At 42.8% G+C, this 13,635-nt stretch overlaps 1 protein-coding gene across 3 annotated transcripts in view; it reads right to left on the bottom strand.

The window, feature by feature from the left end:
* The window catches only part of agbl1 (AGBL carboxypeptidase 1), a 219,300-nt gene that overhangs the window by 158,805 nt on the left and 46,860 nt on the right, over positions 1-13,635 (bottom strand). For 2 of the 3 annotated variants that reach the window (XM_086213834.1, XM_086213832.1), the window contains exon 4: positions 9,188-9,319. The exons of the other annotated variant lie outside the window; for it this stretch is intronic. In XM_086213834.1, coding sequence (XP_086069960.1) covers positions 9,188-9,319 — 132 coding nt within the window. The remainder of the gene's footprint in view (positions 1-9,187; positions 9,320-13,635) is intronic. 3 annotated transcript variants of the gene reach the window in all.

Raw genomic sequence — 13,635 nt, forward strand, 5'->3', positions numbered from 1 at the left:
TGAACACCTCCTTTGTTGGACACCTGACCAGAGGATATAACAGAAAACTGTTTCTGGAATTCCTTGAGAGCTGTAGTGGCTGCCACGCTGTACTGGTTGCTATATTTCTCCTTTATGTGTCATGTTTTTTTAATAAACACTGTAAACTTCAATACATCGAAGTCTCCATGGCATCTTCATGACTACATACTACTGTAAAATTTCCACAACAGATTGCAGCAGTTTGTACATCACCAATGGCTACTCTCACCATAAATGGGATGAGCAAACTAAATTTCCCTTTTCACAACAGGACGAGGCAAGGATGCCCACTCTGTCCATTCCTCTTTGGTTTATTCATTGAACCATTCGCAGCTGCAATAAGACAAAGTAACATTATTTAAGTTATTCAAACATCACAACAGAACAGAATACAAATACATTCTTCATACAGATGATGTATCATTACTTTTCCAGAACCTCACGCAACTCTACAACAATCCTTCTCATTCATAAAATGCTGCGCTTTAGCCACTTCTCCATCGTTACAGCGCATCGTCATGGCAATGGCACGTTATTGACGAGTGATGCTTGATCACTTAGTCAAACTAACTGGTTTGGGGGGACTCTGTTTTTTTAAGGATATTAAAAAGAAAACTGAATATAGAACTCAGTTTATGAACATACATTTGTATTTTATAGAACTTTTTATGACATAATTGTTTCTCAAGTCTTAATTATTAGGATTACTGCTTTTTCAAAAATATATATATTTTTGTAAAACTTCAAGTGCCCCCTGGAGTACCTCCACGTACCACCAGGGGTACGCGTACCCCCATTTTAGAACCAATGTGTTCGTGCGCTGCCTTCGGTAGTTAGTTCTTCATATCTACATATCAGTTCATAATTGAGCTAAGTTTATTCTGTAACTCAGAATAGTCATTTGTTATACAGATAATTTACTGTATTAAGCCTACTTGATTTTAGTTTGATAATGCTCAAGTCACTTTACAGTAGTTTCAATAATGGTGATGTCTCCCTTTAAGAGAGCATGCACAACAGGTCACATGACTAGACGCAAGAAGTAGAGCAAAATTGAGAATGCTGCTTCGTTTTCTCCTGCTGTGATCTAAGCAAACAGCTGTTCATATCTTTGTTGGTATGTAGCTGTCTTAGGAGTTAACTGAGTTCATAATACCTTATTTGGAGTCATATAAAATTGTTATTGACGATGTTAGACAAGGCTGCACGGTGGTGCAGTAGTTAGCACTGTGGCCTCACAGCAAGAAGGTTCCGGGTTCGAGTCCCGGCTCGGGCACGGGATCTTTCTGTGTGGAGTTTGCATGTTCTCCCCGTGCCTGCATGGGTTCTCTCCTGGTACTCCAGCTTCCTCCCACAGTCCAAAGACATGCAATTGGGGACTAGGCTGATTGGATACTCTAAATTGACCGTAGGTATGAATGTGAGTGTGAATGGTTGTTCGTCTCTGTATGTTGCCCTGCGATGGACTGGCGACCTGTCCAGGGTGTACCCCGCCTCTCGGCCGTAGATGCTGGGATAGGCTCCAGCCCCCCCGTGACCCTGACTAGTAAGGAATAAGCTGAAGACGACGATGGATGGATGTTAGACAATGTTTGAAATAGCTAACCTCAGTCTGGAATCCTAGGCTCCTATCCTATGCTAGCTAGCGTTCTGCTGCCATCTAGTGGCCATTTTGTGTTATGCACTCTTCATGTGATAAGGATGCATAGGGTTCTGAGACACATGTTCATTAATAAATATAAATACAGTGATTTGATATATAATTTAGCAGATAATTAAGACAACTGCTGCACATAATTGGTAATAAACATTTCTGTTTACATCAATAGAAGAGATTAAGATAAATAAATAGGATAATTCTTTCAGATAATTTAATTCACAGGGCTCCAGAGTGATATTAGGTCGCATATGTGACCTAATTTCTTGGAGAACCCTTAAAATTTAACGAGGTGGTACCAGTGCAACTTGCGGAGGAGAGTAAATTTAAAAAAAATTAAACTCCCTGCCTCAGCCCTGGGGCACAGGCGGCTGTGTTAGTGCATTAATGGTTGTAATGGTTTATGATACAATATTACTTTCTGGCTCAGTCCGTTGAGTCCCCTCTCCCGTCTCTCTCTGCACCGGTCTGATCACGTGCACCAAATATACACTTGGTGCACTCACTCATCAACCCCGTGAAAAAAAAATACAAAACAACAACAACAACAAAAAAACAAGCAGCATAGCAGCACACATGAAGCGGCCTCTTCTGGATTTTTTCAAGAAAAGAAATGTTGCAGAGGAGACAAATGAGGTAGCTGGAGGTGGGTTAGGCGATGAGGAAGGTGGAGAAGAACCGATGAGAATAGCACCTTCAAATATTTTGTAAATATGAAGTTTGGGTCATTGTCAATCTTTACATCAAGGCAAACCTATGGTATGTAAAGTAACACAACTATCATCATGATAAGGTCATGTATTAATACCACACTATACGAAGAAAAAGGTTGCGCTACCTAATTTGTATTGGCGCTACTAACTGAAAAGGTAGGTGGCACCAGTGCTACCTGTGAAAAAGTCCTGATTCATGTTACTGATTATACAATGTGTATTTGTATTTTCTCAGTTTCACCCTTTCAATTGCCATTAAACCTGGAATCTACCATCAACCTGGTGTCCAGAGTCATGATGAGCGGAAGGTCTTGAGCTTACTGCTGTCATATTGCGTAGCCTTTGGCTAGCGCGATGCAATATCTGCAAAAAGAATGACGTGCACGGGATACATATGAGAGCAGAATGTTGCATGGTGTTTGATGTTTTGGGCAGACTGCAGCCTTCCTCATCCCAGCCTTCAAGTCCACCTGTCGTGGATATGCCTCTTTCCAAATCTCTACCGCCAGAGGAATCCTCCTTAGCAGAGAAAATAGACAACGGGGTGGCCGCCATGTCAGAGACATCTTCAGCAGGTAAGCTAACTTAAAGCTAACACAAGTGATTCGGCGTATCCATCGAGTCGGCCAGCGCTAGTGTGAACTGTTGTTATTTTGTCCTTACACTTGCTGCTGCTGTTCATCCTTTTGTGAGGACAACTTCTTACTAGTTTACTTACACTAATTTTTGAAATTAAATTGTTACCAAAAAAAAGTACCGTACTGGAACCGGCACTGGTACCGAAAATTTTTGAAAGGTGTCAAGCCCTACCCTGGACGAGGCACCAGTCCGTCGCAGGGCTCACACATATAGACAGACAACATTTACTCTCACAGTCACATCTATGGTTAATTTAGAGTATCCAATTAACCTAGTCCCCTCTTGCATGTCTTTGGACTGTGGGAGGAAGCTGGAGTACAGTGGTCCCTCGCTATAACGCGGCTCACCTATCACGGCCTCGCTGTTTCACTGATTTTTTTAGTGTAATTTTGCAAGCTTTTATCACAACATACAGTATGAACATGCATTGTGTTCGGCATCCTGTTTGGCTAAGGGAGAACCGCACGTGTTCTGCGTCCTGATTAGCTAAGGTGGTACAGAATGTGTTCGCAGCACCAGGACAAAGAGGCACAGTCAGAGGAACTGTGAAATACGCGTGAGTTATAGGTAATAATTTCTTATGTGTGAAACCTCGTAGATTGATCATTAAAATAAAATTTTTTCAAAATGTTTGGGCTTGAAAACAGGTTTTGATCTTTGGTTTCATTTCATCCACGTTTTTGGTGCAGTGTGAAAGGGGCTCATTGGTTTCAAATATTGTACTTATTTTTTTAAATCTGCAAAAGTTTGAACTTTGAGAGTGTTTAAATAAGAGAGAACTGTGAGAAAGTGTTAATGCCTGTCTGAGAAAAGTGTATAAAAGTGTGTGGTTGGGGGGTTTTACAGCCTTAAAACATGTATAATAATTGTAAAAAATAAAGCTGATTACTTTGCGGATTTCATCTGTTGCGGGTTATTTTTAGAACGTATCCCCCGTGATAAACGAGGGACCACTGAACTCAGAGAAAACCCACACACGCACAAGGCGAACCTGCAAACTCCACACAGAGAGACCCCATGCTGGAGCTGGGGCTTGAACCCGGAACTTCCTTGTTGTAAGGCAACAGTGCTGGAACCAGAATAAATGGTATAAACAATTTTCAAAATTGGTGTCCCTAATGGTCTCTTAAGCCCCTTTCACACTGCACCAAAAACGTGGATGAACACAAGTGTTTGGGCAGTCTGAAAGGGTCGACTCGGCACTTCGACCCAAGTCCACCGACCCTCCAAGCAATCTGGGTGTTTAGCGGCTCGCCTCAGCTCGCCTGCAGTGTAAAAAAGGCAACCTACATTGTCTCAGATTTAACGCAACCTTCCTGTCACATTCTGATTTTGTCGCTGTGCTGCCTGTCAGGCTGTCGTGGAAGCTCCGGGGAAAAAAAAAAACTGAGCTGGCCTGGGCTGTGCTGCAAGAGCTGCTCACTCATCTCTCAATAAAGTTTTGGCCCTCTGCCATGAGATCAGTCTTCCTGTTGATGTCCCTTAGACTCTATTTCACTCCTTTTTTTCCAAAGAAATTACGTTACATTATGTATCTGATCTTACGTGAATAAATCTATGCTTGGGAAGTCCCACCAATTGGGGAACCCTAATGTGAACTGTGCAAGCACGACCATGTTTATAAACAACTTGTATAGCGATTTTGCACTGCTTTTTTATCGATCATGGCAGCACACTGGCAAAATCATGAATTCCGCGAGCTACTCATCATCTGCAGTGAAGAGGAAATCTAGCGGCAGATTTCTGGAGCCGTAAGGAACACGGAGATTTATGGGAACATCACCAGCATTTCGAGAAATGGCGTACTTTTATGTGTAATGATGACGTCAGTGCGATGAAAAACACAGCCCTCACAGCGGGAGCTCAGACCCGTGTCTGCTATAAGCTTGAATGCACCCTGATGCCAAGCAAATGCGGGTACATAAACCTTTTTTGACCCGCGTGTTTCAGTGTGAAAGGGGTATTACTGTGGCCCCTGGTTGCACTGCAGGGCAACTGGGTGTGGGTGCCTCTCTTCTCTGGATCGTGCCCTGTTTTGCCCTCACTACGATTATCTACGATCGCATAAAAATGTATAATTAATAAATTATATTGTACAGTAATGATAGAATTATTATAACATTTTAGTATTGCTATATCACATGTTCATTACCACAATATAACTATTTTATGTAACATTTTAAAAATTTTATTGCTATAATGTCAATTAATTTTGTCTTTTTTTCTTTTCAAAGAATTTCATCAGTTTATCACATAAAAGCATCAACAGTCAAAACAAAAAAGTTGAGTTATTTCTCCTTTAAGTCTTGCATTGTTTGTTAACATTGGAAGGAGCAGGCTGTACAGCTGTGCTACTCCTGCTGCCACTAGCATCCATGCTCTGCTCACTGTAGTCAACTTTAGTTTCAACAGCACTTGACATTTTCTCCTCATGCTACTAATTTCTTGTCCTAATAGCTCCTGTTTGTAGACATATTTTTAGAGTATTTTAAGCTTTTATTTTACCTTCACTTACAATCTCACCACAGTAGTAGCTTAGCTAGTCATGGATGAATGCAACGTGTGTGCGCAAATACGTGAATAATTGTCACCATGTAGTCTGAGACATTTTGTTAATTCAGTTTACATATTTTCATTTAAAGTACTTATTGTTATGATAGTGCTCTTTATTTTTAAATCTGTTTGACGTGTTATTTAAAAAAAATCAATTCTGGGATACCTCCATGTGTGACTTGAGGAAGCTTGCAGAGCACCAGTGTGTTGGAGATGGGCCAAAGGAGTGACGCTCCGAGCTGCCTTTTCTTCAATTATCCTACGAATGATGCTGATGTCTTTGAGTAGAGCCAGCACAAACCAGTTTTCCCCAACACACACACACACACACACACACACACACACACACACACACACACACACACACACACACACACACACACACACACTTTTGTTTGATTAGAAATACTTTGATACAACATCTGCACGGTCTGGCAACATACATCATTATGCAAAATTGACCACTCAGAGTCAAATGCCAGAGAGTCAGGGCCATTTCTGAAGGAATGTAATATTAATGTGTTTACTGGCAGGAGGGTGTCCTTCCTCACTGGGCAGGGCTTTGCTGCACATGTAATTCTACTGTGAAGTGTGAATTAACCTCTCATTGATTTAAATAGCCTCTTGGTCTTTTATTTCCTGAAGCCGTGTTAAGATAAAAAAGTCTGGGGTGGTCCACAGGAGGGTGGGCTTGAACATATGCCCTATGTTTTTACATTGTAACTTCTTGCAGCTGTAGTGTCTCCATTGTCATAATCATCATCATCATTACTGCACCGTCAACATTATTTACCCTTAGCTCTCACTCACCTTCATGTCTTTCTGCTGACAACCAATGTACATTCGGAACACCAGATTCATAGTTAGGCTATGCATCTTACTTTGTCTGGAAAAAATCTAAATTTTAAATAAAACATCTTTTGGCTCTTCTAGTCTCTATCACACTCAGACTTACTGTAGATAAACGCAACCCTCCCCCCTCTCACGCAGTTAATTCACACATTCCTCATGCAAATCAGGCTGCTGACTGGCTGGCAAAAGCAAAGAAAAGTAAACAATGTTGGGCCAACACAACCAGGAGAAGAGATTAATTTAGAGATTTGACTATTAATGCATCTGAAGAAAGGACTTTCGGCCTTTGAGGCCTAACACCCCTTTCAGAGGCCTGCATTTGGAGTGACCACATGATCTCAAACAAAGGGAGAGAGGGAGAGAGAGAGCAAGAGAGAGAGAGAGAGAGGATCATCTCTGGCCATTGACCCTGCCCAAAACTCGCGCCCCGCTTGACTGGAGGTTCGCGTGCCGCACCGTCATTTGCTGAGAGCCAGTACGTCCCACGGAAAGTGACATCACCGGTCTGAACAAATAAAGGTACCAGACCAAGGAAGGCTCATTCTCTTCACACCTTGGCCTGGCAGTGCACCGGACAGCGAGAACTCCGCAGGCGGACACCTCCCCCCCGCCTGTCCATATATCCAGACGAGACACTGTTGAGCCACGCTACCCGCGCAAATTGGATCTCTGGTGAATCAAAGCTCAAACAAGCTTGTTCACCCCTCCACCAGTCAACTGCAGCAGATCCGTGCAGGCTGCCTGCCGCTGCTTCTGCTCCCTACTGACCCAAGTCAGACCCGCACGCACCGGACCAGCGGAGATTGAATACCTTACTGACCAAGTAAGGATTCCCCTAACTAGGCATTTTCTGGGTAGAGAAATAGCTTTAGTTGTGTTTATATAGTGTCTACGAATGCACTGTTTTGTGACGGAAGTCCTGTGAAAAGCAGACGCTATTATATGGCATTACGTCGTAACTACTAAAGTTGGTTGGTTACACTGTAATATTTTCAAGAGGGTGCTACACATTTTTTGGGTCTCTCTCTCTCTTTCTCTCTCTCTCACCCTTGGAAGGGTGAGATCCTGATCTTGGAAGATCAGAGTTATTCCTATTTAGTTGATATTACCGAATATTGACTGTTTAGTGGATAAACTCTGTTTGAGACTGACAATTTTCCAAATTTGGTTAACACTTTAGTTTCCCTGAACTAATCAGGGTGGTGCCACGATTGATTTATATTTAATATTAATTAGTATTAAGTAAGTCTGGGTCCACTCCTGTAAATACTGTTGACCGCAGGCTCCTTGTCAGAGTGTCTGAGGTGGACGACTGAAGCACAATTTCAGCCTCTGCAGAATATCACTTACTTACCATCTTTTCTCTCGCATTCACTGGAATTGACTACGACAGTGCTGCTTTACGCAGCCAAGCTAACTTTACGCACGGCAAGTAGGCAATTGCCGTGTTGTTGCCTACCAAACTTGATACTGTCATGCAAGGTACAGTTTTTTTCATCTGTTTATTGGCTAATAGAATATCTACATCCTATTAAATGAAAAGTCATGTCATGTGGAATAAATGAATTACGGCAATGCTATATAGCGTTGTATGTGAAATCAGTTATGATGCTGCGGATGCTACTTGATGGAACTGTCAAAGCAAAAGACTGATGACGGCGGAAATACTGGTCGCAGGAGGAAATCCTTTGATATACCATATCTTTGGAATCGTGCAGACTTATTTAACAGCAAACTGTTTCAATATTTGACAACGTCGGGAGTACAAAGTTGGTATGCAGGTATTTTCTTCGCATGCCGTCTGCCTATCAAGATTCTAACTCAGCTCTGGCTACAAGTACCTTTTTCCATTGTGATTGGGGTCTACTTAATTGTTAGACCACCAGATTTCGAATGAGGTATAACATGACCAGATACGTTGTATGCCGTTGAAATCCATTGAATACCGAAGTTGTTTACTTCCTGTACCAGTGACGGTACACTGCAGCTTAAAGGGTTAATAATATATCAAATATTAATGGAGGACTAAAATTGTGTCTCAAACACATTGTATTGGGGAGGCAAAATTAAACTGTCTGCTATTGGGTGGAAAAAAAGGCAAACAGGTGAACAGTGATTACACAACACACTTCAATTAGATTTTAGCACAAAGTTGACTTCCCTAGACGTCCCCAGTGTTCACCATGTTGGCCACGCTTAGTTTTTGTTTAGGTTAAAAATTACTGTTTGGTAAAGTATGTCTTTTCCTGACATTTTGTGTAAGTAACAAAGTTATGACTCACACAAAATGGCAGGAATAAACATACTGCTCTAAATTTTCAGTTTTAAACTAAAGTCTGATGCTGTGGTGCCACCACCAGGACTATTAACCTTCAAACTCTGGTCAAAGTTTATATCTATTTAATTGTTAATAGGACTGGATCGCTGTAAATTCGCTGTTTTGTAAATTTCTGTAAAAAAAAAAAAGAGAGAGAAAGGCAAACACAATGCAGCTGTCAATGTCTAAATTAAAGTTCATGTATCAATTAAATTGTTTAAGATTTTAGTATCAGTCCACCACTGCTGGAATTTCATGGGCACACATGGCTTTGATGTTGGTCTAGGTACTATAAACAGCACTAGCACCTGGAATAATTAAAGGTAAAGTCTAAAGCAAATGCTTTCACACACAGACTCCTTTTATCTCCATGCAGTGTTAATAATAATAATAACCTGAAATTGACTTGTGTCAAGTACTTGTGAGTGTGTGTACCTGATGTAGCAAAGACTTGGATGACGAGGAGGCAGGCAGCAGCTCTCCTGGCATTACAACTGTTTTGTTTGAGCAGGTTTAGCGTCAGCAGTACCGCCCCGGCCTCCTCTGCCTTCACACCTATTCGACGGTCTAAAAAAACGAACACACATACACACACAAAAACATCCCAATGTTACATCCTCTTCCCAAGAGGTTGTGGGGCATGGGGCCTGGGGCCCTCCCCATCTAAAGAAAGAAAGAAAGAAAGAAAGAAAGAAAGAAAGAGAGAGAGAGAGAGAATTGAATTTTAAAAAGCCCTTTATTAAATCACTACAGGATGCAACTATTCAGCCAAAAAGAATAATAAAACCGACAAATGAAACACACAAAAATAAACAAAATACAAAACAATAAAACCAGTTGTCATTTCCAGTTGTTCCAGTTACACAAGTTTGCTGTTGTCAAGCAAAGCAAAGTCAAACAATCTAAAAAATTCAGAACCTAAGAGTTCTCTCGGACTGAACACAGCACAGTCAGGGAAGGAAAGAGATAGTCATAGTCCTCATCCCACTGGTCTGATAAAAACCTATCCTCAGCAAACTCTCTGAGGGCTTCTGGCAGTGAAACACAGACCTCCTCCACCAGCCTGAGCAGCAGTCTGTTGGACCTGCTGGTGAGTAGTTCAGCTAGATGTGTGATGGAAGTCTTCACGAGATGACCCACTTTCACACAGCCAGCCTCCCTCCGTCTGGATTACAGGCTGACTGAGGACAAGACCTGAGATGTGATGAAGCCGTTCCCAAAGAGAGACTCCTTAAACAGCCCCGTCCCCGGTGTCATCACAGCTTCCCGCTGGAAAGTCAAAACTTGCCATACCTGAAGGACAGACTGGTAAAAAGGCGTCAGACCAGTTAAATCCATGGACCCAGACTGCAGCAGGAACAGGTGTTTATTGTATCCCAGGCGTCAAGCCCTCCTCAGCAGCACACAGGCTGCCAAAGGGTCGAGGCAACCAAGTTATTGACAATCAGGACTCTTCCCCTGTAGGAAAGCTGAGGTAGCAGCCATTTCCATTTAGACAGTCTGGCACATACTCGCTCCATAACACCCTCCCAGTTCTTCCTCTGAAACTCCTCTGATCCCAGGAAAACACCCAAAACTGTCATTCCCTGCCTTCTCCATCTTAGGTGTCCTGGTATCTTTGGCATTTCCTTATCTGCCCACTGGCCAACCTGCAGAGCTACACATTTTTCCCAGTCCACCCAAGCTGAAGATGCCTTTTTATAGACATCCAAACTGTCAATGAGGACTTCCAAATCTCTCTGATCCCTGACAATCACATTTATGTCATCGGTATAACTCGCATAAACTGCGAGGCCCACTGAGACAACCCTGGTAGCATAAATCCTGACAACCTAGATCTCAATCTATGCAGAAGAGGCTCAATGGCTAGAGAGTACAGCTGTCCAGAGTAGGGGTGGGTACTGAACTTCGGTACTTTAATAGCACCAACCGAAATGCCTCGGTACTACCGGGTACCGAAAATGTCCATGTTTTTCGGTGCCAATTTTCGGTACTTGAGAGGTAAAAAGCGAAGCTCTGATAATACTACCTGTGGCGACGAGTGGTCTAGGATGGTAGAGGAAGGCCCCGCCTTACTCTCTCTGAGAGTCTCTGATATCCTAACTGCCAATGAGAGGCAGAGTAGGGCGGTTCATGACTTCACCATCCAATGAAGATTATACTTTGCTTCCGGTAACATGTGTTACGTGTGTGTGTGTGTTTTGTTACCTGCATGTGTGTGATAGACGCAAGAGACTGTAAGATAAGAAATGCCCCCGTGGTCAAAAGTGTGGCTCCATTTTGTTAGAATCGATGCCAATAGAGCACGATGCAATATCTGCAAAAGGGGTGTCATGGCAAAAGATGGGAACACGTCAAATTTGATGAAGCACCTAAACATGCACGGGATACATATGAGAGCAGAATGTTGCACGGTGTTTGATGTTATGAAGGGCAGACTGCAGCCTTCCTTCAAGCCTTAAAGTCCACCTGTCATGGATATGCCTCTTTCAAAATCTGTACTGCCAGAGGAATCCTCCTTAGCCGAGAAAATAGACGATGGGGCGGACGCCATATCAGGGACGTCTTCAACAGGTAAACTAACTTTAAGCTAACACAAGTGATTCAGCTTATCCATTGAGTCGGCCACCATTAGCGCTGTAATGTAATTTTCTTTACACTAATTCTTTTTAATTAAATTGTTACCGAAAAAATTACTGTACCGCAACCGGCACCGAAATCAAGGTACTGGTACCGAAAATTTTTGAAAGGTACCCAGCCATAGTCCAGAGACAGAACATGTCTTTCTCATGCCTCTCTGAAATTGCACTGGAATGCTCAACCCACCTCCCACTTTCACCAAACAAAAAGGTTCCTTCCAACATTGATAGAAAATCTTTTCCAAAACCAAAAGCTCTAAAAATGGAAAACAGAAATCTATGGTCAACCCTATCAAACACTTTCTCCTTATCAAGAAATATAATACCAACATCAATACTGTACAATTTACAAATGTCAAATAAGTCTCTCATAACAAAAAAGTTGTCCATGATGGATCTGTCGGTACACAGTATGACTACTCTCTGTGGATTATCAATTACAGAGAGTTTTTAAGCTCGTGGGCTAGTACTTGGGAAGAAGTTTGTAGTCTGTACAGAGCAAAGCCACTGGTCTTCAGTTCTTCAGTCAAGCCAAGTCTTCTTTCTTTGGTAAGAGAGAAAGAATCACATGTCGACAGGATGCTGGCAACTGGCCTATCCGAGAGCACTCCTGCTGCACCTCCCACAGGTCAACCGAAGCAGAAGGATGATCCCACTGTAGCAGAGTGTTTTAGGTTTCAAGGATCTTTATTGTCATACCACTCAGATTTCCATGTTGGTGGCATTTTTTTGTTGAGCCAAGTTTCCGTGAGGCAGAGAACAGCACAGTTCCTCATATCTACGGAAACACTCAGCCTCAGACAAAGCAAGTCCACCTTGTTGTCCAGTGAGCAGACATTGGCCAGAAAAAGAGTAGGTATTGGTGGTCTGCTAGCCTTTAATTGGGCTAGCGCACCAGCCCACTTCCCTCTCTTTTGTTGTTGAGAACACCACTTCCCCTTGCCGGATCTGCTGCGCCACTGTGTTGACCTTAGAGGCCTTAGTCTTCCAAGTGTCGATTTAAGCTTCAGTGAAATAAAGATCGTTGAACTGTCTTTGATGGCCAACAGTTTGGCTGGGTTGTATTTGACGGACGAAGAAAATAGAAGGGACGAAGAAGAAGCTTAATCCCAGGAGCACGAGAAACCACTGCACCGCTGTGCGCCGCCATCTTTTGTTGTTATGTAGGAAAGTTGGTGTTAATTCAGGCTCACACTCAAAGAGTTTTGTGGTTAAAAACAGTTTATTATTCTGGCAATCTGAGTTTGCAAAGCAGCTGGTCCTTCCAGAGACATCAAGGGCAGAGGTGCTTAGTGTAGGACATACTGTTCCATGGGCTTGTCATTTGGGATTTATGAAGACTTTCACGTGAATAAGTAAACAATTCTATTGGCCAGGAATGTACACTCAAGTTCAAAGCTAATGCAAAACGTGTCCAGAATGTCAGCTCACTGCAGGGAAAAATATAGCCCCCACGCCCCTCATGCCACTTCCTGTCATTTCCACCCATTCAAGTGTGTTGGAATGGATATTGTTGGCCCTGTTGAAAGGAGCCAGGTGGGTAATAGGTTCATTTTGGTTATTTGTGACTATGTGACTAGATATCCTGAAGCCTACCCCTTGAGAGAGGTGACAGCTAAACAGGTGGCCACACATTTTTGGAACTGTCATTACCATTAATTGTTGCACTTTGTAGTTTGGCCTTGGTGTCTTGCAGTCTCTCTGTGTTTCCACAGATCCACCAGAGCTCCAACCGCCGCCTGCATCACCCCCCCCCTTTTATTCCCTACTATTACACCGGCCTGCGCTCCCCTTCCATGAACCAGTCTGCCATCCAGTCCCCCATGAAGCTGGCTTGCTCTCCCTGCCTCCCCTTCCAGAAGCTTCCTTCTTCCACTGTTATTAACATTTCCATGTTTCCCACATTTTGTATTGTAAACTGTTTTCTCCTCTGTAACAACATCGACTGCACGTCTGTCCGTCCTGGGTGAGAGATCCCTCCTCTGTTGCTCATCCTGAGGTTTCTCAGATTTTTCCCTGTTAAAAGGGTTTTCTATGGAGTTTTTCCTCAGTCGATGTGAGGGTCGAAGGGCAGAGGATGTTGTTATGATGCCATGTGAAGCCCTTTGAGACAAACTGTTTGTGAAAACAGGCTATACAAATAAAATTGCCTTGCCTTGCCTTGCCCCCTTGAGGCGACGGACGGTTTGCCAGAAACTTTTCAGAGCCGACTGATAGTCATTCTCCATGGCCTCACCGAGCTCC

Source organism: Aulostomus chinensis, chromosome 9 (genome assembly GCF_037954235.1).
Source record: "Aulostomus chinensis isolate RoL2024-O1b breed Wild chromosome 9, RoL_Achi_v1.0, whole genome shotgun sequence".
Classification (NCBI taxonomy): domain Eukaryota; kingdom Metazoa; phylum Chordata; class Actinopteri; order Syngnathiformes; family Aulostomidae; genus Aulostomus; species Aulostomus chinensis.